General features: G+C 33.6%; 1 protein-coding gene and 1 long non-coding RNA gene across 7 annotated transcripts in view; both read left to right on the top strand.

Annotated features, from left to right (window-relative positions):
* Positions 1-6,838, top strand: part of LOC141397455 (uncharacterized) — an 80,271-nt gene extending 73,433 nt beyond the window's left edge. For 3 of the 6 annotated variants that reach the window (XM_073973649.1, XM_073973648.1, XM_073973650.1), the window contains 2 exons: positions 2,580-4,500; positions 6,474-6,838. In XM_073973649.1, the coding sequence (XP_073829750.1) occupies positions 4,125-4,500; positions 6,474-6,643 (546 nt within the window). In that variant the 5' untranslated portion in view covers positions 2,580-4,124 and the 3' untranslated portion in view covers positions 6,644-6,838. Of the gene's footprint in view, positions 1-2,579; positions 4,501-6,428 lie in introns of all 6 variants that reach the window. The other 3 variants (XM_073973646.1, XM_073973645.1, XM_073973647.1) reach the window with 1 other exon arrangement.
* A 9,372-nt stretch (positions 6,839-16,210) lies between these two features.
* Positions 16,211-23,349, top strand: LOC141396467 (uncharacterized). Its single transcript, XR_012411168.1, has 4 exons — positions 16,211-16,410; positions 16,470-17,207; positions 17,272-17,678; positions 22,943-23,349. It is a non-coding gene; the product is annotated as an uncharacterized lncRNA (long non-coding RNA).
* The last annotated feature ends 382 nt before the right edge of the window (positions 23,350-23,731 follow it).

Here is a 23,731-nt window from a genome sequence, read left to right on the forward strand (position 1 = left end):
CAAGTGGTGTCTTAGGACACGCCGTTCGGACTCGGCGATAAACTGTAGGTCCCATATCATTGAGCTAATATGAATCGGGGTGCACTCATTGATATGAGAGAAGTCTCCCTTGTCCCGTATGGGATGTTTGTGGAACAATTATATATATATTACTTGTTTATCCACTACAAAGAACTGGTAAACTGTTTTCATCGATTGTAGATCGATTTCTTTAAAATTTGTTTGGGGCCAAAGACGAATTTTCACAAAATCACTCTACAGACAACATTTATTGTCCAATCGATGAAAACAGTTTACCAGTTAATTGTAGTGGCTAAACAAGTAATGCTACAAAAAAATTGAAAATCGGGTCAGATTTTAATATTGGCTATATAAAAGGCACATGGAATCTTTGAGGCCCCAGTGGCACGTCATTACATATTCCGATTGAGCTCAAACTTTGGCGATCTTAATTTTTAACAAAACTAAAAATTTTAAAAGGGTGCAGCATAAAAAAAATCCGACATCGATTTTTAAAACCACTCTAATGTACATATTTTTACATGTTAAGATAAGATTTGCTACGATGCTCCGACATCGATTTTTCAAAACCACTCTAATGTACATATTTTATTGACGATAGTATAAACACTTACGTTTTCATTAAGCATTTGCATATTAAGAATGCAACGCTAATTTAAATTTTTGAACTTAGCGGATAAAAATGCAACTATGTAAATATTTTCTAAGTAGTACCATTGATCTTCATACTGGAAATATGAAAAACTTTAATTTTTGGAAAACTACTTTCTAGAGCCATAACTTCTGAAGTAGGCTGTATATTTTAATGAACCGACTTGATTTTGAAAGAGTGGATGTTGGAAAATGTCCACAACAAATTTATAAACATTGCACTTTCATAGGACTTCGCCTGTACGGTGATGGTGGCTGAAGTCATCTGGTCACAAAAAATCACTCCTATTTTTATGATCTCCAGAATTTTTTTCCCGTAAGTTTATTAACCTTTGTTTTAAATTTGAAACAAAACATTATATTCAAGTGCCTTCGATTTTGTTGATGTTTTGTGTAAACAACACATTTTCTAATTTAGTTGGTGCCAAAGGAAATTTAAAACTTTGAGTTTTTGCAGTAAGGATCTTTGTCTGTGAGACACGACTTTCTTGTAATTATAACAACAACAAACAATGCCTGAAATCAAGTCACTTTGTTGTCGTCGTCTGATGTCAACCAGCAATATTCACAACACTGCTTTCAGCCATTCAGGGCCTTTTTGCTGTTGCTTTTGGCCTAATCTCAGGCTAGTTCGTTGTGGGCAGATGGTAAATATGAAACTAATTACTTACAACGCAAGCCATTAATGCCACTCTGAAAGGCATTAATCCTAACAACTACATACATATGTATGTATGTATGTACATGCAAACCATATGAACGGAAGAACTAACGAACGTGCCATTCTACAGGTCCATTGCTTTTCGTTGATGTTCGAAATTTTACCTTTACATTCCTAAGTAATATGATGCAGAGGCGTCCATATTAAAATCTAAATGCATGTATGTGTGTATATAATACTAAGTATACATACGTGTATTGGTAAACATGTCCTATGAATGTGTGCATGTTGCTGTTTCTTGATAGCATCTACAAACGCTTAACATTCTTGCATAGCTCGAGTATAATACATTTCTGGGTGTGTGTTTGTGCGTCAGTCGGTGTGTATTTTTGCCTCAAGGGATTAAACTATATGTAAATAAATATATGTAAATAAATTACTTGCAAAAATTTGTGTAAAAATAATAATGGCGACAGCGAAAAATAACAACACAGAATATAAAACAAGAATACTGGCAAATAATTGCAGAGGACAGCTAAACTAACAACGGGTTTTAATTGACATGGGAGAGCTCTTGTATTACACGCAAAATACAGTACACTGAAAGAAAATTACGCTGTATCAATGACATTTTTCACTGATTTTGAACTAACTTAAGACTTAATTGTACATATTAATGAAGAAGTTTCACTGAGTTTTATAAAATAACTTTCATTATTGTTTCATAGTATTAATGTGGAAGTTTCATAGAAATAATAGAATTGTAACTTCTAACTACTTTATTGAATTAATAAAGAAGTACATTGCATAATTGAGGAAATTTCTATGGAATAATGACGAAACTCATTATTGTTATTTAATGAAACTTTTCATTTATTCAGTTAAACTCTATGTTAGTTCAAAATCAATGAAACATTTTTCTTTCAGTGTATTACTGTGGCCGATAAAGAGCTATCAAGGCCTGGCCATGGGCCTGCTTAAATTGATATTTAATTTATTCATCGATATTTTATCCATTATTGATTCTACAAATAAGGCAAGAAACCTCAAATCTATTCCTAAGAATATGACATTTGTTCTGACCAACTTTGCATAAATAGATTAATTTGTCGCAGATTTAAAAAAAAAAAAACATAAATAAATCTCATCAGAAAATAGAATCATTCCATTGTTCAAACATTTATTTACCATTTTGTTGTAATTCAATTCAATTTTATTTTTCTTCCACACCTTGATCTCATTACAGATTTGAGAAAGAGTATACAACACGTGGACAACGACGATTGTGTGATGACAAACGTGACGATTTAGTTTACAACGACACCCTCAAGCGCATTCAAAAGGCTACAAGAGAAGACGTCAACAATCTTGAAGCTTTGAGGAATTTGGTTAGACGCCAGCTGAAACAATTTCAGAGGTTTGAACCAAGGTATAGTACCAAGAAGAAGAAAACGGCAAATGTTTATTCATCGTTGGGAAAGTGCAATTTCCAGAAGTCAACAAGCAGCAACGACGACAACATACAACAACAGCGACGACGTCGTAGTTTGGGAAAACTTGAAAGTGTTGATGGACTGCTAACAAATAAGCACCAACAACAACAACAACATCAACAATCATCGCAATTGCTCGTTGGGTACAAAGAAATTCCATTTACCAACGATTGCTGTGTAACACGAACCCTTCGCCAGAGACGCAATTTAGTTTACCAACAGCCATAGCAAACAGCCACAAGCGGTGTATTGGCAAAAACTAATACCAGCCTATCACATTTTTTACAACAAGCAACCGATTATTACCAACAAGGTTTCCTCAATAGCATTGAATACTTGAAAAACGTAGGTGAACGCAATCGACTGCGACATAATCACTTGCCACAGAGACAATTGCGTAATTCCATATACGACGATTGCACAAACGACTCGACTACAGGTGCATCTGTCACTGAGCTGCAACAGAGCTCAGGCATCGATGTTGTTGTCGCCAACGAGGACGACTATAAACAAAAGCGCCGTTGCATTTGTAATCCAATTTTAAAAATCATCGCCAAGAAACGTTCTTTTCGCATTTACCGTTTCAACGAAAAGGAAAAGGCATATCCGCTAGACGCCGACACCACTAGTACGCATTGGCCTATACGTGTTCGAATCAAGCCAGTCGACAGTGCTGCAGTATTACCACAGACAAGCGGAACTGGAAACGGCAAAGGAAATCATCAATCAACAAAGAATTCTGAGCCGCCAACGGAGGAGGACAGACAAACAAGAAGCCGAATCAAATACGACCACTCTGGGTATAGCATGAATTTGCAGTTACAACAACAAAAGCCAAACTACAATCAATACAATCAGCAAACAAGTGCTCATCTCAACTATCCCGCCAAGGAATACTTAATTGATGCCCTCATTGGCAATCTACAAGAATTAGAGATTGACGAGTATCCTTTGAATTTGCCCCGCATCACATTGAGTGACTACACCGACAAATATCCGACAGAATTAGCAACTGCATCATCACAGGAACAAGGCGATACATCACGTTTAAATAGCAGCAGACGTTGTCTGAATTCGTTTCTCTTAAGTCGCCAGGAAAATAACATTGAATTACCCCTTTCGTACACACTTGGTGTACCACTTGAATCGTCAAGTTATCAAAGTGAAGCTAGACCACCGTAATACAATACAAAAGACATCCATATTTCCTTATCCCAAAACCACAAACAGAAGTTGTTCTAGACGTTTGTACGTTTAATTTTTGAGCCAGCAGACAAATTTATTGGTTTCACTAAACCATGGTGGCTATTGAACATCGTTCGAAATCTTCGAATACTACAACGTCAACATCCATATTATCGCCCACTTCGAATTCATCGGTTAATTCGGCCACAACATCGGTTACATCGACCACTTCCCTATCAACCAAATCGACAACCACCTTAACGGTAAACAAGAAAATGTCCACAGAACCAGAAACATCGTCCTCATCCAAAAGTGCCGTTAGCCAACGTCAAGTTGAGGCTAAAGTATCGAAGAAATCGCACAAGGATAAGGATGGTGCTGCCGCTGCTGCCAACAATCAGGAAGCAACGAAAAAATCATTGAAATTGGATTTAAAGGGCAAAGAAACCGATTTGGAGTCACTCAAATCGCCAAAATCCCCCATCGGAGGTAAGTATCCTCGACCATTTGGTCACCACCAGACCAAACCAATAGACAATGGAAAGATATCTCAGAAGTTAGATAAGAGGAACTGTTTTTGTTGGTGATTTGTTGAAAATGAAAGTACCTTAGATCTGACCGGAAAAACACAAAAGGGCGTATTATTGGCACAATGAAGATTCTCATATAATGTAATCCCTTTTTTTCGAAATTAGCAACAAATATGCTTTCACTGAAGACAAGACCGGGTAGTTTCATTTGCTTTCGGTTTTAATCATATTGTTACTCCGAGAAACACCTACTGTATATGCGGAATTCAAGGGAATTCAATGTTTTCATGGGTATTATCTCCACGTTTTCAGAATTGGATTGCTTTTAAATTCCATAAAGCATGTTTACAATAGAGCGATTTGCAGAGTTAACTTCCCTTATGAGGAATTTGTTGACTTATATACAACGGAATTGGCAATTTAAATCCTCTGGATTTTGTAAAATAATTCAATAGCTACGGTAGTCGACTTTGTCACTGAGCCTTTAAAAGGACAACGACTTTTGTGGCATGTTTTGTGCTTTGTGAATTCCAATCACATAATTTTTAAACTCTGAATACTTGTCTATGTCCATATTTATATTAGACAATTTTCCTTGCGGCAATTGTCATTTTGAAGGAGAGGGAGGTGAGGCATATTGTAACCCTTTGCCCCTCAACACCCTCTTTCACCGACAAACTGATAATTGCCGCAAGGGAATTTGCCTAATATAAATATGGACTAACTTGTTAAAATGGAAAAAAATTGAACCTGGGTCGTCATCAAACAACAGGAAATGGTGTTATGGATGACATACTACAATACGACGGAAAAAACCGTCGATTGTAATATGATGTAATATTGAGAAAATTGATTTGAAGTAAAGAAGGGGGACAAATGACTCGTCTTTGGACAAATAAGCTTCAATTTAAAATTCACAAATGCAATCTTGTACATATAAATAGGGACTCCAAATGACGAAAATCGTCTAGCAACATCAAAATCTAATATGCCTAATGATGTTAACCTAACCAGTTAACGAAAAAATCGTCGCATAGTGGTTGATGTCTAGGACTTCACCAGATATATATTTTTTTGTTCAATATAATCTCGTTGGGTCATATAGCACGATTAATTAAATAATTAAAAAAATGTTTAATTTGACGGATGCTAAAGTTTTAGTTAGAGTACGTGGAGATTTCTGTCTTAAACGAAACTTTATAAAAGTGAAAACAAAAACACAGGAACTTTAAAAACATAAAGAAAATGTCTGCACAAAAATATCGTTAAATAACACTGTTTTACTTGCCTTTTTGACATGGATCAAAATTATATCCCCAATTTTGCGATTTAAACCACTGCCGGCCAATAAGAGGGCACACAAAATTCGGAATATTGACATCTTTTGACAGTGTGTTACGCATGCTGCAAAACAAAAACAAATCAAAATATTTGCTCTCTTTTGTGTGCTCTTTCGTTGCCTTCGGGTCGTGTGTGTGTGTGAATTGCCGAAAAACTTTGTAACTTCAACAATACCATAGAACGGCATTGATTTAAACAAAATAATTCGCCCGTTTCAAAATTCATTGTGATCTTGAGGAAGTACTTCTAACCAATCCTACAGAACAAAAAGAAGAACTTCTTGTGTACTTTCATTTTATACAATCCCCATGGACAAGCTTCTCTAATTCTAAGAAGGATTCTTTAGCATAAGATAGAATGAAGTTACGGCCGTTGTACATGTGCGAAATACTGAGATTTCATTTCGCATTGATGGTGAAGGTCTAATTAGTCACAATGTATCGGCGCTCAGACACGGCCTCATTACGTTGCTGCTTTGCGATAAGTTTTGACTAATCGGACCTTGGTGTTGTGTTTTATAATATTGTCTGTTTTCTCTGTCTTTAGGTCGTTTAACTCACCAAACCTCATTGTCTTCGTCCGTTGATGTAGAGGATCGTAAAACATTGCGTGAGGCCCTATACCAGGGTATTTTCCATCGTCATCGAAGAACTATTTTCGCCTTTGGAAGTTTTCTGCGCATGCTTCGTAGCCGCAACTCCCAATACAACTCGATACGCAGTGCATCTGAGGGCGAGGCCGAGGTTGAAGAGGTCAGATAAGATGAGGAGTTGGTGGTGGTTGATGGTGGTAAACATGACAACATAAACCATGATGAAACTGGAAAATAAACAATTCACATCTTTTTTAAATTAAGGAAATGTATTTTATAACAAAAACAACAATCGATAAAACAAGAATATATACATACATACATAATTATATATACATACATAATAATAAATTTAACATGAGCATGTATTGTATTTATGATGAAATGGGAACAAGTTCATAGAATCCATTTTGATTTCGTTTTCGTTCAAAAAAAAAGAAGATTTTGTTAAAAATCAAAGAAAGTTAAAAAAATTATAATAAAATAACAGGTGAATGAAAACACTATTTTTCGTAGAAATTTATATAAAAACACAAAGCCAACCATACCTACATACATTTTATATGTTTGTATGTATAACGACGTAATTATTCTTATTATACATATAATATCCATTGGCTTTTTAGATATAACCGAAAAGAGTAAAAAAAAACAAACTAAAAAGAAATTTCAAGCTTCAAATTTGAAATAAAAGAAAATTAAAATTTAAAATCATAACCTTATGTTTTAGTTGAGTACTTATAAACATTTATAAATTTCACACTCATAAACATACCTATATTGAAACTTATTTTTCAATCCACCAGGATATAAAATTAGCATTCCAGTTTTGAATCTTTAGTTGGTTGTTTTTTTTTCAATTAATTTCTTATATGATTATTTTGCAGTACTAACACTATTAAATATCATTAAAACAAATGAAGTTATTAATAAAATCTAACAAAAAATACTTTATTGGCCGTATTTGTGTTTTGTTGTTTTTATTTGTTCAGCTATTAATTTGTTTCATTCATGATTTGTATTGATTTAATGCTTGAAGAACCAGATTTCCGTCATAGTTTTGAATGTGATTGAAAGGACAAGCATGAATTTAATGTTTTATTATTTCTTCTCCACTGATCCGCCCAATATGGAAACATAGTCATTATCTTCATATGTGGTTTTTATTTTATAAATACATAAAGGTTTCAACTTGTTTACAATGATTAATTACCACAATTACCAAGTATTTATTTTTACATAAACAATATGTACAAATAACAGACATTGTTTTTGAATTGCTTATATTTATTTTCACAAATAATATTACTAATTATTTAAAGGAAACCCCAAAAACAAAAACTGAGTATAAATAATAACATAACAACAAAACAAAGATTGATGCCATATACTCTCAGTTAACAATATCAGAAATTTTATAGTATTAATTGTTAGCAATTGATGCATATAACAGGTAACTTTTCATATCCACTGATAGTCTTTTATCTATCCTATTATTTTTTTATCAGAATTCGTGTTGCAAATTTTATTTTCAAAAGCAAACTATGGTACATGCATATGTATGTACATACATTTATTACTTCTCATTAGCAATCTGTGCTAAAACGGAAAAATCGAAATATGTCGATAACGATAACAGTGAAGAACTAAACGGTAAAAGATAGTTCAACACTTGGCCAGATTTTGATGTGCATGTGTTTGTTTTTGTTTCCCACAGTGATGTAGATATTTCTTTAAGAAAATTCCATGTACCACAAGTCAGAAATTGAAGTAGTTTTTATTTTATTTTTCATTTGAATTGTGCTGAATGATAAAACATGTCAGCTTTTTCAGCATCCCTTCATGTTCATGGCCTAGGAAAGCCAAAGACTCTAGGCCTTAATCTTCTAAGATCTAAAACTAAACTACAAATCTTTTTTTTTCATTTATTCAAGAATAAATAAATGAAGTACTGGATATTTACCATCGCCGAAACATGTATACTACATATATCCCCAATATCAAGGAAACAAAATCAAATATTTTATATTTTCAAAAAAAAAAAAAAGACAACGATTCATTTAACTCTAGTTCCCTCTCTCTCTCCATCTTTACCAGTTCTACATTCTGTATAGAGCCTTTGGTAACAAAAAATGTTAAAAAGAATTATAAAAATTGCTATACACATTGCTGGAACAAAGCCTTAAATAAAATATATATACATACTTAGAAGCATACAATATATAGTTATTCAATATGCATAAAACGCGTTAACTAGAAGAAATAAATACATATACATATGTAAAAAAAAAACAAATTTAACTAAGAAAGCTTTCAAACTTATTTGTTAACATTCGAAGAAAAACAAAAGTAAATAAACAATTCTATTGGTTACAGTTTGTTTTTAAAGAAAGAAACAATATTATATAATATTAGCTATGCTCTGTGGGAATTTCTCATATATTCAGATATGTACTGCGACATTCCAAACTTATATAAAATATTAAAATTATATATTTTTGAACTGTTGTGGAACCTTTAACATGTTCAGTGGTGGCCAATACATTTGCAACAGATAGGGACCCGAAACCTACAATCGTATGTTTTTCGAGACCAAGACTTCTGAATTTTATTAATAGACGATATATCTGCACTCTTGACTTTGAATTTTATTAAATTGACAACTGAAATGTGAAGAAATTTCCATTATTTCTAAAGTTTCTGACTCTTGCGCCCATGCCCATGCTTCTTACGTATGAGCCTCCACTCCGCAGATAAAGTACGAATGACTAATATCAGTTTCAAAATTTTTGTTCACTTTTTAACTTCCCACAACAAAAACAAATGGTTTAAGTTATATAAAAGATGATATTTTACATGGGATTTGGTTTAGTTGCATATATTTTCACCATTAAATTATGTATTTTATTTATTTTTGAGGCAATGATTTATAAATAATTGCAAAAATACTTAATTTTACTTTCAAATAAATATTTTAAATACAATTTTCTAAAATGTGCAATTTTGTTGCAAATGTATTGGCCACCACTGTATGTAAATGTTATTTTCTCAGTAATTCTAAACAGTGATTGAGCTAGATGAACTCCTCCCTAATTTCTTCCATCTAGAGGCGAAAACAAACAAAAACTATCCCTTTTTACTTAATTTCAAAACATTAGGGTCTGTCTAACTAATATTAAATTATTCTAAAACAACACATTTTTCTACAGAATATAAAAATATAATTGGCATTAAATTATATAGTTAATTACGACAAAAAAAGAGAAACAAAGTTGCATTTCAAAATAAATCCCCATTTAAAACGGCAAAAGCAGAAGATAATTGCAAAATAAAACACCGAATTAAACATTATTGACAATTATAGCGACCGAAAGACGGAAAAGACAAAAATTAAAAAAAAAAAATAATAATAAAACAAAAACATTTACAGCAAATAAAAAGTTATAAATTCTAAAATATAAAGTGATTTTTATTCATAACACAAACTTAACTAATCGTAGGCTCGTGCAAAATGTAAAATACATATCGCACCTTTTCAACAAAAGGGTAATAACTCAAAATTTCTGTTGATAGATTACTAGTGTTAAATTTCAAAATGTTGAGTTTCTACCCTTTTGTTGAACAGCTACGATATGTATGTATCAGAAAATTTTTACTCAATTTTATGTCCTAATGATTGTATCAGGTCAAGTATCACTGCTGTGTCCTGGATATCCTGCTGTTGGAGGAGAAGAGAAAATTTAGAAATTAATCGATACAGAGAAAATCATTACCCTGTATTAAATATCAAAAACCCAAAACTTGCCTGTGTGGCGTAGGCCTCCCGACAACTGCAAAAACAGTTGTAAAACTATAAATGAATCATATCATGGATATATAGGGTGTTTTTTTAAGCTAGATAGAACTTTAAATTGTAACAAGTAAGAAAAGCGTTAAGTTCGGTGGGCCGAACTTTTTATACCCTCCACCACAAATTACAGCCATTTCGGTGGATTAATGTGGCCACAACCTTCAAAATACCGAAATTCGGAAGGTACCGTTCTATGGGGGCTATATGATGGCGTGGACCTATATCTACAAATTTCTGGGGGAAAGTTTTATACGCCTAAAGAAGACTAAATACCAAATTTCAGCCATCTCGGTGTGATAATGAGGCTAAAACGTTCAAAATATCGAAAATCGGGAGATATTGTATTATGGGGGCTATATCAACGCGTGGACCTATATAAACATTTTATGGTAGAAATGTTTCTTAGCCTCTGGAAACACAAAATACAAAGTTACAACCGATTCTTTGGTCAAATGGGTCTAATACATTCAAAATATATTAAAATGACGCGTACTTTATAAGGGGCCTTATGTGGGGGCTATACCAAAACGTGGACCTATATAACCCAACTTTAGTAGGAATATTTGTTGGCCTCTGGAGACACAAAATACCAAATTACAACTAATTCTGTGGTCAAATGGGTCTAATACATTCAAAATATATTAAAATGACGCGTACTTCATATGGGGCCTTATATGGGGGCTATACCAAAACGTGGACCTATATAACCCAACTTTAGTAGGAATATTTTTTGGCCTCTGGAGACACAAAGTACCAAATTACAACCAATTCGGTGGTAAAATGGGCCAAATATCTTAAAAATTCCTTAAAACGACGACGCGTCACGCGTCATTTTGTATGGGGGCTATACGAAAGCGTGGACCTACATAGCCCGCTTTCAATACCAAAAGTCCTACGTAAATATAACATATTTTCCTAAAATTTCATCAACCTACGTCAATCCGTTCGGACGCTAGAGTGATTTCCACAGACGGACGGACATGGCTATATCGATGTAGAATTGCACGCTGATCAAGAATATATATACTTTGTGGGGTCTACAATGATTATTTCGAGTAGTTACAAACGTAGTGACAAACTTAATATACCCCCATCCTATGGTGGAGGGTATAAAAAGTAACACAAAAAATTAAATTTTGATGAAACTTTTTTTATTTGTTTCAGTATACTCTGACAAATCATCATGAATAGACTCACGCTTGAACAACGCTACGAAATTATCCAAATTTACTTTGAAAATCAGCCGTCGATTCGACCCGTTGTTTTATCGCAAAATTGTGTTCAGCGATGAGGCGCATTTTTGGCTTAACGGGTTTGTTAATAAGCAAAATTGCCGCATATGGAGTGAGACCAATCCACAAGAGACCCTACAGACTCTATTACATCCAGAAAAATGCACCGTATGGTGCGGTTTTCACGCTGGTGGAATCATCGGACCTTATTTCTTCAAAAATGAGGCCGGAGCTCGCATTACGGTCAATGAAGATCATTACCGCACCATGATCAATGATTTTTGTTTGAAAATATGGATGATATTGATCCGGAGGAGATGTGGTTTCAACAGGATGGCGCTACGTGCCATACGGCGAACGCAACCATCGACTTATTGAAATCAAAATTTGGCGATAAGTTGATTTCGAGAAGTGGACCTGTCAATTGGCCTCCAAGGTCGTGCGATTTGACACCTCTCGATTATTTCCTGTGCGGCTACGTGAAGTCACTGGTTTATGCTGATAAACCAGCAACAATTGATGCCTTGGAGGCCAGCATTGTTAGTGTTATTCGTGACATACGGCCAGCAGTGCTCGAAAAAGTGGCCAAAAATTGGACGCCCAGAATGCACTTCGTCAAGAACAGCCGCGGTGCCCATATGGCCGAAATCATTTTCAAATGTTAATGTCACGTATTGATCTTTCGAATAAAAAAAGTGTTTGATTACAATTTAATTTTTTGTGTTATTTTTTACAATTTCAAGTTCTATCGCGCTTAAAAAAACACCCTTTATTTTTGTTTTCCGTTCACATATTTTGTTGTTGTTCACGTTCTATTGTTTTCAACACATTTCAATTATTAGCCCTGTTCCTTTACGTTCAAGAATCTTCAAGTTTTACAACTTTTTACTCGAAAAGCGTTTCTTTACTTCATACACAATACAATTCATATGGGAGCAGTTTTCAACTATTACTACTTTTGCCGGTTTTACCATTTTCAGAAGTAAAGGAACAGACCAATTATCTCACTTATTTTTACAAAAATGTCAAAAGCTACCCTAACTAGAGTTGGGCAATTGAACGACCTAGTTCACTGTCCTAGTTCAAAAACGTATGAGTAACATCATACAAACTAACGTGAAATAATAAGTATACGCATTTTGTTCAAAGAAACGACCGGTGTTCATTGAACTAGATTGTGAACTAGGTAGTTCAATATAGTTCAATTTGCACAACTCTAACCCTAACCCTGCGTTTACAAATGACAGGACAGTTGACTTCATGTATTGATTGTCAAAATCCCAAAACTTGCCTGTGTGACGTAGGCGTCCAGACAACTGCAAAAACAGTTGTAAACATTTGAATGAAAATCATCGACATCTTTTTGTTTTCCGTTCACATATTTTGTTTTTGTTCATTTTCTTTTGTTTTCAACACATTTCAATTATTATCTCACTTATTTTTACAAAAATGGCAAAAATTTGTCTTCCTTCCTGTCTGTGAAAAAATGATGGACATCTGGTAGACAAACGACAAATGTATGTATGTGTTAGTAAATCAGAGTTGTATTTGAAGACAAATTGTCTGGTGTAAACGCCTAGTTAAGCTGAAAACAGATACAACGTTTGATTAAAGTTTTGCGTTGGGCGTCGAGAAAAAAAAAACAACAACAGAGCGACGACGCCCAACGCAAAACTTTAATTAAACGTTGTATCTGTTTTCAGCTTTACTCAGTGTGACCAGTAGTGCGATTCTCTAACTCATTTTTTGAGTTACCGACAATTGTCGGATAAATTAAAATGCTTATAATTTCGGTAATTACCGCTGTTTTTCGGTAAGTTAGCGACGAATTAAAAGCTGTCGTAAAGTTCTACGAATAGCACGAGTGTTGTCAACTTTTATATAAACTTTTCATTCATAATTTTTCTTTTTAATTTTACCGATTTTTGTCGGTAACTCAAAAAATGTGTAATAGTCATTCGTGCAGATGAGGTACTAGATGGTCTGGCTGCGGCTTAGCTCGCCGGAATGGGTAGGTTCTGTTTCTGCATCGACGTTACATATAACATTTTTTTGTACCTGAATGAAATTCTCTAACGGATTTTTAAATTTGTGAATAAAAAGAAAACAATAGTAAAGATGGAAAACATATGTCATCTAAATACAAACCTTCTTGCCTTTTTTGATCAAAATGTCTACACGACAGATTTCCATCTGATGAGGTTGAGATGATTTTACCTCATTTGGCTACCCGCCCCTTATGACTTTACAGCCATCCTTGGTATTTCTGGCGCCAAAATTATCAATAAGAAATACCCCATAAATGTAAATCAACTATATGATGCCTATTCAGACCATTTTAGGAATTTACTCAATCATTTTTTAAACATTAAATTTAATTTTCAGGACTTTTTTCAGGATATATGAATTTCTATATTTAATCATTTTTAAATATTTTATATGCAATCCATTACAAATTTAATACTAACTATTATATCAAGTATAATGTTTATATATATTTTTTTGATAATATTTTATATTGTATAATCAATTTCTTATGTATAATGTATAATTATTTATATAGTTTCATGTATTTCACATTTTTTTTTAGTGACATTCTAATTTAGGTTTAAACAGAAAAAATATAATATCATATTCATATTTTTATAGTTCGATTTATATTATTATAACCTTAGTTATTTCTGTAGTTATTATGTTATTTATATACCCAATTCATTATTGTTATTTATCTATTTCCTTATTGAACTATAAAACTATCAATATTTTTTTATATTTATTTACAAATTATCTATAGAATTTAGGTTTTTTTTTACATATGAATTACAGTGATTATCTTTTTGGTGTAAATATAACACCATTTATAAAAATAAAACGTTTGAGCCTAAAAATATGCTCTAGTTAGTTAATTGAATTTCCAAATATCTTTGCAAGTTAATTTTAGTATAAATTGAAAGGTTATGTGAAAGAAAACTAGACCACGTGTCTAGGAATGATTGATTACGTAAAATAGATACTTTCCCTTGCAGGTTTGGAGATAAAAATTTTAAGTTTTTTTTGTATATTTAATAAATGACTTTTTCTTTGTGTTTCAATACGTTTTTGGGGGAAACTTATGTGTTATAATTATAACAATAAATATTGTTGTCGTGCTTTTCTGTACTCACTCATTTCATCTTTGTACCCTGGCGGCATATTGTGGTATCAAATTTTATGATAGATTATATAATATACATCGTATTTTGGACCACAAATTTAATTTCAATGGTGATGTTACGTTTACCTTATGGAATATTGTGGTCAATCCTACTATAATGTTCATAAGATTGAAACCACAATATTCTTAACGAGAAATATAAAAAAAATAATAATTACCTTACATGAAATATGACATGGAATATTGTAGGAGCATTGCTTACCCAGGATGATGTTTGGTAATTAATTATAATGAAAATTATGACGATTTTATCGTCTTTATTAAATAATTTCTTCGTGCACCACGTTCACAATGTGATAGTATATAATATTTTAAAAAGTTAATGTCGCTCTTAGTTTCAAAAATTAACCTCAACTTAATCTCAGAGATAGTGATAGAAAATTTACTGCGACTTGTCTTGTTCACTGATTGAAGGAAATGGCTGATCAAACGTGGTGTACGTACAGGGTGACATTTTGAATTTAGAATATACTGTCATCATCGATCAAATTGCGACTCTGGTGGAACCTAATTTTTGACTAGGGATATATAAGTCTAATTTTTAAGTGATTTGACGAAGCCCAAAGTCGAACTGTCGTTTAACTTTATAGGTAATAAATCAAAAGAAATAAATAAGTTTCACTTTCGATTACCTTTTTTTTCATAATTTAGAATTGAAATATTTGTTCTAAATATTTACAACTCCGCAGAATATTATTATGACTTTATATTCACACATGGATATGATTTTCAAAAGTTAAACAGAGTGTAAACATGTTGCTAATACTATCTTTACTATTAATATTATGAGCTGGGCTATATTGAGTATAGATCTATCATCAACCAACCAATCAAAATCAAACCAACCAAAAACCAAATGTCCAATGTAAACCTGCTATCAAATTGTAATGGTGCAGACCATGGCGTGATAATACAGGTACCACACGCTAGTTGTCAAAATGCACTATTGTGAATAAAATCACACATAAAAAGTATATAAGCAATTCACAGAAATGCGTTATTGTGAATGAATTTTGATGTTTGGTTTTGTTAATGGCACAAATGTTGTTAAAGATTTAACACATTCCATTTTTGGACGAAGATATATTCGACAGGCTACGTAAAGATCACAGCATTAAGAAATTTAATTCTTTCGTCGTAACAAAGCCTTTAGGCCATAAGTAGTTACATGATACAACATTAACTTAAACTCCATCAAGCTGTCGGAAATTTGTTTATGTTTTAAAACAATTAATTTACCATCACATTACGTTTGACATTTGCTTCGACCTCTATTAGCATGATACCAATTAAAAAAAAAAATAGTTTTGTTAATCAAAGTCACATGTAAATAGGGCTAAATATAAACATACTAATATACGCATGTGTAAACGTACTACTGTTCGTATGGGTCATGGAACGTATTTTAATTTAATGACAACAAAAAAAATTACGTTAACCAACACTGTATAGTGGACGGACATTTGTTTACATTTTATTTTCTTTGAAGAAATGCAAAATTATCAAAATTATGCCGCAGAAATAGAAAATACGTAAAAATGGAATAATAGCCAATATATGTGGCTATCACAAAGCCAATTGCATTTCACGAAACCCGTGAAGTGTAAATGAATTGGGATTCATGGCAATATTGTTTGCTGGTAAGTATTTCGCATATTCAACTACAAATTGTTTCTAACGTTGAGTTTATTGCATGTAGGTGTTTTGTGTTCATGGCTACAATGGGATACCAACATAAAGGAAGGAAAGATTGCAAGTTATTTGCCATCAACATGCATCATGCAAAAAGGATACGGTTTGCTCTGACCAGACATTGGATTCTTGGAAAAAGACAACATTTCATTGATGCGTTTTTTTTTGCGCACACACATACACACAAGATGCATTTGTTGTCTTTTTGAGGTGGCTGCATATGCATCGTTTAAACCATCAGGAGAGTATAATCCAATTCGAATTATTTTGGTGACCCTAATATATTGAATTGTTGTCTTTTCAGGTACATATTGCATGGGTTATTCTCTACAAGAACACTAGGTTTTGTTACCTGTGCGTAATGGGCAAGGATGTATGAACACATTAACTAAAATGTATGGAGACCCAAGTATACGATCTTGTACACATTGCGTGGAGTCGTAAAAACAAATAAGATAATGAAATACCATCGTGAGGGAGATTGTAATTCTACCTGACTATCACATTGGGATTTGTCTTTGGTGCTTTGGTTACCATTTTCATGGTGTTATTGCATTTCATATAATTGTGTTATGCTTATGGACATACTTCAATCGAAAAATCTGTAATGACATAAGGAAATTTGCATGCCATCTGTGCCACTACCAATGTTACAAGTCACCGTGTTAAGCATTATGAACAATATTCAAGATGAGGGAAGAAATTTCGTGAGGATATTGTTCAAATTTTATACATGAATCAACAGGTCAGCATTTTTCCAATTGACTAGCTTCATTAGAACATTTTCTGAATATGTATTTTTATTTTAGGTATTATGAAATGTGTGCCCCTTTTATGACTCTCTTGTGTGGGTGTATGGCAAAAATTTGTGTGGCGTTAAAATCATCGTCAATACAACGCAGAAGGATAAAATGGTCAGTGAGTGTGAATTACGTTGTTGTTGTTTTAAATCGTCTTGTGTGGCAGAAAGATAAGTAATTTTTGCATTTTGAATTTTTGGTGACACTAATATGTTTTTTTGTTTGTTTTCAGGTCAATTATCGTTTTGGTTTGTTATTAAAGTTTTCTTTATTTTTTTTTAGATGGAATGTTAACAAACTGAATGCAGACGGTTGTCTAAAAACGGATTGAATGACAAAATGGAGTTTTCTTGGCAGGAAATCAACAACAACGTGGACTAAATTCAACAATGATATGTACCAGTGGATTTATATCGGTGAGAAATACTATAAGTGTATATACTATGCGAAGATTTGTAGATTAGATAATTGAGGTCGCTTATTGTTTCAAATGTTGGGCATGAATGGTGCCAATTAGTTTACCCTTTAGTGTTTCTATCTCGTAGTAACAATTTCCAAGTGCTTTTCGTATTCTGCACTTCAGCCAAGGTTTGCACAATTTCGCATTTATGCCTTTTGCAAAGTTACTTTGCACGAAATTCTTTCTGAAAACCTCTTGGCCAGGTTGGAATGTTATTACACGACTTCTCTTGTTATATGATTTCACATTCCTCTCATATGCTTCGTGAATCTTCTTGTTTATTTTATGGTGCAAAATCTGCATTCTATCCGATACAGGTAAAATGTCCATTGTACCGTCTTCCAAAGCATTGAGTTTTTTGAGGATTTTATATGCATCGGCATGTGTAATCATGTTGTAGCCAGTAAGGGCAAAATATGGCGATGTGCCTGTTGATGTGTGAAGAGTTGACCGTAATGCACATTCAATTTTGGGTAATTTTTCGTCCCATTTAGTTTGGTCTTCATTTAGGTAGCTTCTTATGCTGCTGAGAATGTTTTGGTTTACACGCTCACTCGCATTAGATTGCGGTGCGTGTATGGCAGACCTAATATGTTTTATGCCAAATAATTTTAACATTTCCTTAAATGCTTCTGACGTAAACTGATTTCCATTGTCAGAATGTATATATTCCGGCACGCCAAACTTATAGAAGACTTCCTCAATTAGAAATTTGTTCACATGAACTGTGGTAGCCTTCGTCATTGCTTTTAATAAAACGAATTTTGTTTTATGATCTAAAACAATAAAGATATAGGATTTACCTGACTTTGTTCTGGGATATGGTCCCAAAAAGTCAATGTTAATCTTTTGGAAGGGTCGTTGAGTTACAACCTCATTTCCCATTGGCGGCCTCAATACTTGTTTGGGATGTTTAATTTCTTTACATACATCGCAGTTTTGTATGTACTCTTTTATATTGGTGGCCATAGACGGCCAATAAAAGTATTGCCGTATATTATGTAGTGTCTTTCCCATGCCACTATGACAAGTGTCTTTCTCATGTGATTTTTTAATTATTTCTTCTGTCAGTTTTTCTGGAAGCCAAATTCTCCAGCATTCTTCTTCATTCTCGACATTATCATTATTAAATTTAACCCTTTTATAAACTATGCCATCAGAAACTTTAAGGTCTGGTAGCCGATCCTTATTTTGTTCAATTGTATCTACTAAATTTAAATATGTTTCGCCTTTAAATTCTTCGGAATCAAAATTTATATATGTAGTAGAATCCATGTCTATTTCGTCCATATTGAGACGAGACAACATGTCAGGTACTACATTTTTAACGCCTTTACGGTGCTCAATAGAAAATCTATAACCTTGGAGTTTTAAGCTCCACCTTGCTAGTCGTCCATTCAGGTCCTTTTGGCTCATCAGCCATTGTAGACTGGAATGATCGGTGATGACTGTGAAGTCCATCAACTCGATATATTGCCTGAAACGTTCTATAGCCAGTATAACGGCAAGACATTCCTTTTCTGTAGTCGAATAATTTCGTTGGGCACTGTTCAATTTCTTTGAAAAATACTCTATGGGATGTTCCATGTCATCATTATCTTTCTGAAAAAGAACAGCCCTAACGCCGACATTTGATGCATCACATTGCACATTAAATGGTTTAGAAAAGTCTGGGCTAGAAAGAACGGGACTAGAAACAAGGCAAAGTTTAAGCTTTTCGAACGATTCTAAGGCTTCTTTAGTCATTTGAAATTTAGGAGTTTTCTTAAGAGAATCGGTTAATGCCGCTGTTAGTGTGGAGTAGTCGTGGATGAATCTACGATACCATCCGACTGTACCTAGAAACTTTCGCACATCTTTTTGCGTTTTTGGAGGTTTGATATTAATGATCGCTTCAATTTTACTTGGGTCAGGTTTGAGCTTACCTGCTCCAACAATATAGCCGAGGTACCTCAACTCTTTATAACAGAATTTGGACTTTTCCATATTAATGGTTAAGCCAGCTTCTGTTAAACGGTTGCCAACAATTTTTAACATCTCGACGTGGACATCAAGGCTCTGAGAAACCACCAATAGATCGTCCAGGTACACAAAAACTCGGTCTTTCAACTCTGGAGGAATCACCTTGTCCATAAGTTGACACATCCGTTGAGCAGCATTGCACAGTCCGAAGGGCATTACTTTGAATTGGTAATGTGGCCTTCCTTGAACTGTGAATGCTGTCAACGGGCGACTTGATTCCTCCAGAGGAATTTGCCAGAATGCGTCCTTTAGATCTATTGCGGATATAAAGTGGGTGTCACCTAGCCTAGCAAGCAATCCATCTATGTTCGGGAGTGGGTATGCGTCTTTGCGCGTGACTTTATTCAATTCCCGCGCATCGAGACATAGACGATTCTTGTTAGGCTTTATAACTAACGTAACTCTGTTATTCCACTCAGCGTTTTTGGCTACTTCGATGACATCTAGATCTAACATCCGATCTAGTTCATCATACATGAGCTTCTGTACGGCTGGGCTCACGGGATAGTACCTCATCTTTTTTGCAGTGGCATTTCCTATGTCTATGACATGGCTTTCAAGATGGGTTTTCCCAAGGCCGTATTTGGTGTAACATCGAAAAGTTAGCTTGGCGTTTTCTAGTTTAACATTGTCTTCGTACGACAAAGTGTGCATTTTAGTATCCTCTTCTATCTCAAAAGCCTGTTTCTCAGAATCTTTGGTTTCATTGATTTTAAACGAAATATTAATATCAAACTCTTTCCAAAAATCGTAGCCTAATATGAGGCACTGGTTTAAGGTTGGAACTAGGTAAAAGGTCATTTCTTTTTCCTTGTCTCCACACTGTACACTAGTCCTGATTTTACCGATTATTTGTTGTTGTTTCCCATCGGCGGTTTTGATGCATGATTTGAAGTTTAAAATAGGCACATTCATCTTTTCTGTATTCTCAATACAGTTTCTACCTAAACAGCTGACTGATGCTCCACTATCCATCAAGCCAGAGAAATCAAACCCATTCAACTTTACATTCAAATATGGCCGGATGTCGTTACCGACTTCTATGCATGCAGAAGCTATCTCTTTTCTTTCCCATTTTCTTTTTAAATAGCCATTTCTGGCTTTGGCTACCTTTTTTGTGATTTTAGGTTCGAAATCTTTGAAAATGACATCCCTGATTTTATTATATTTCTCTAACCTTTCCTCGTAAGGAATAATCGGTTTTAGTTTTCTTGTTGGGTTTGCTAGGTTGTGTATTAGTTTTGGAAGAAGTATATGTGTTTCATGTTCTAATTGGTTGTTATGTTTGGTTGAATCAATATTGGTTATGGTTGAATTTACTGGGCTGGTTCTTTCTGAGAACATGAGGTCCCAGTTCTGCCCATGTTCTTCTGTGGGTTTCCCACGCAATTTGGGCATTTAGGTGACGTCACACCACTGAACCCACATTTGTAACAAAATATGTTACGCTGTTCTAAATCGCACTCTATGAATGAATGCCCAAGTTGTTTACAATTCCAACAGATCATTTGTTTGTTTGGAATGTTTGTTTTCTGGATTGCTTCAATATCTGGATATTGTTCATCCTGATTATTGAATTCCAATTCATGTAGCCTTCTAACATATGGTTGTTGTTGACGGTAGGACATGCGTTTTGAAATAGTGACTTCTGCACGTCGGCACTCTTCGATAAGGTCATCGATTGTCTCATTATTTTTGGCATATATTAATTGCACTAAGCCCTCCTTAAGATTATCTTTGATAATCCTGACAATCTCAAATTCAGGGATGGGAATGCGCATTTGATTCTTTAATTTTACAATTTCTGATATGAAAATATCAGCTGATTCTGACGAAAGTTGCCGACGATCCATTATTTTTCTTTGAATTTCAAAATCGCTTTCGAAATTCCTGAATTTCTTTGTAAAATGATATTTTAAATACCCCCATTCTCACAGTGGATTTTGCTGTCGAAACTGCCAAAGCCAATCATATGCTCTGCCTGAGAGCAAATGATGGAAACCCTTTACAAATATGTCCAAAGGACAATTATAATCCAATCGTAAGGATTCTGCGCGAAAAACGAATTCTTCAACGCTGATCGCCTTTGAAGAACCGTCAAATTTTAAACCCCATTTTTGCATTTGCAAAGGTGTCATGGGTTTAAAACTATAGGCTAAATTTTGGTTGATTTCTTGACCCTGTGATACTCCTACATAGTTAGGTATGTTATGCTGATGTTGTTGTTGTTGGCGTTGTTGTTGCTGATGGAAGTTATGGTTTGGTTGTTGAGGAATTGGTATCTGAGGTACTGAACTATTTCTTGGGGGATCTTGTGTAAGATTTAACGAATCTAAAGAATTTATCACTGCTTGTGGAATCATAAGTGCTAGCCTATTTTCCATGTTTTGCATTGCTTCTGACTGTGCTATTCTCACAGATGCACTGATAAATTCTCTTAGACTTGGGCCATTATTACTGTTAATTGGTATTTCAAGAATGTTGTTCTCATGCAGAGTTGGGAGTGTAGCATTGTTTGCTGTAAGGCTGCTAATAGAAGGTCTAGGTGCTGATGTGGTAGATGCTGGTGAGGAAGAATTTTGTGGACCTGTTGGTACCGATGTCCTAATTGACATGAGTGGTGGTATACCTGTACCAACAATAGTTGAGTTTGCATCTTGTGCAGAAGATTGTGAAATATTCATGTTGTTGTTGGTATTTATTGGTTGATTAGGTAAACTACTACTATATGTGGGCTGATTATTAGTAGATATGGGTAGCGTATTGCTATGTGTAGGAATAGAACCTGGTTGATGGAAAAAGTTATTCAAAATTGCAGTATGAGATGTACTAGCTGTAGGTTGATCTAAACTGTTTCCAGAAGGATTGGTTTTTCCCGCAATTCTACTTGATGATCTTGTAGGTATTGCATTCGTATTCTTGTTAGGCATTGTAGAAAGTGTCAGGAAAATGTGTTCAAGATAAATCTGAGTACAAAAAAGGAGTTGAATTCAGAATTATTAACCGATTAATTATTGTGCATTGAATTAGCAATATATTATGGAAATTTAATTGTGTTTTATATATCCAATTGAATATTTAGTTGTATGATTAGATAGAAAATTTTGTTTTAAATATCTTTATAAATTTAAATTGTATATGCAAATATTGACATAGAATATTAATACTTGATTTCTTTTTATTTCTGTTTCTTTTCAGGTAAATATTTAGTAATATTAGTATAATTTTTATGTTTTTTTATAATTTTGTATACATATGTTTTTGTATTTGATGATTTTCTTTTGGATAATGTTTTGTGTTCTTTACTTTGATTTTTTTATAAAAATGTTAATTCAATAATAATTGTATTTTTAATATTTATATTTTCAATAATTTTGTATATATTTCTGGACTGAATTTAGGTCATCATATAGTGATTAATTTTATTCAATTAATTTTGTTTTATGGAAATCTGTATACAATTTTCAAACATTTTCTATCATATTAGGCTTTTCTAATTAATATTAGAAAAATAAATAACAAGAAAATAAAATTGTTTAAATATATTTATTTTTGTCTTTTTTTAAATAAACAGATAAACAGTGTATGTATTATTTTGAACAAAATCCTGTTGTTTTTTTTTATTGGAATAGCTGGAATTTTCTTAGAAGGCAGTACTTAGATTAAAATATTGAAAATAGCAAAACAATTGGGTGGTCTGTACCTTTTGAAGTTCGTGGGAACTACGCCAGAAAAGTAACTAATATATACTTAGCTATATAGCCATGAAATATGATTCCATTCCCATTGTAGTATCACTAATTCAATTGGTAAATCTACATTTTTCTATATCTGTATATCGGTACGACATAGTATGGATCTTAAAAATCCTGCTGGGATACCGACCTACAAAATATAGTCAATGCAGAGTTTGGGATATGGAAAAAATCTAAACTTTTGGGTGGCTCGGAAGTTGGGCGCCATATATGTAATAGTCATTCGTGCAGA

This window comes from Musca autumnalis, unplaced genomic scaffold (assembly GCF_047663935.1).
Source record: "Musca autumnalis isolate F117 unplaced genomic scaffold, ASM4766393v1 scaffold_3, whole genome shotgun sequence".
In the NCBI taxonomy this organism is placed as follows: domain Eukaryota; kingdom Metazoa; phylum Arthropoda; class Insecta; order Diptera; family Muscidae; genus Musca; species Musca autumnalis.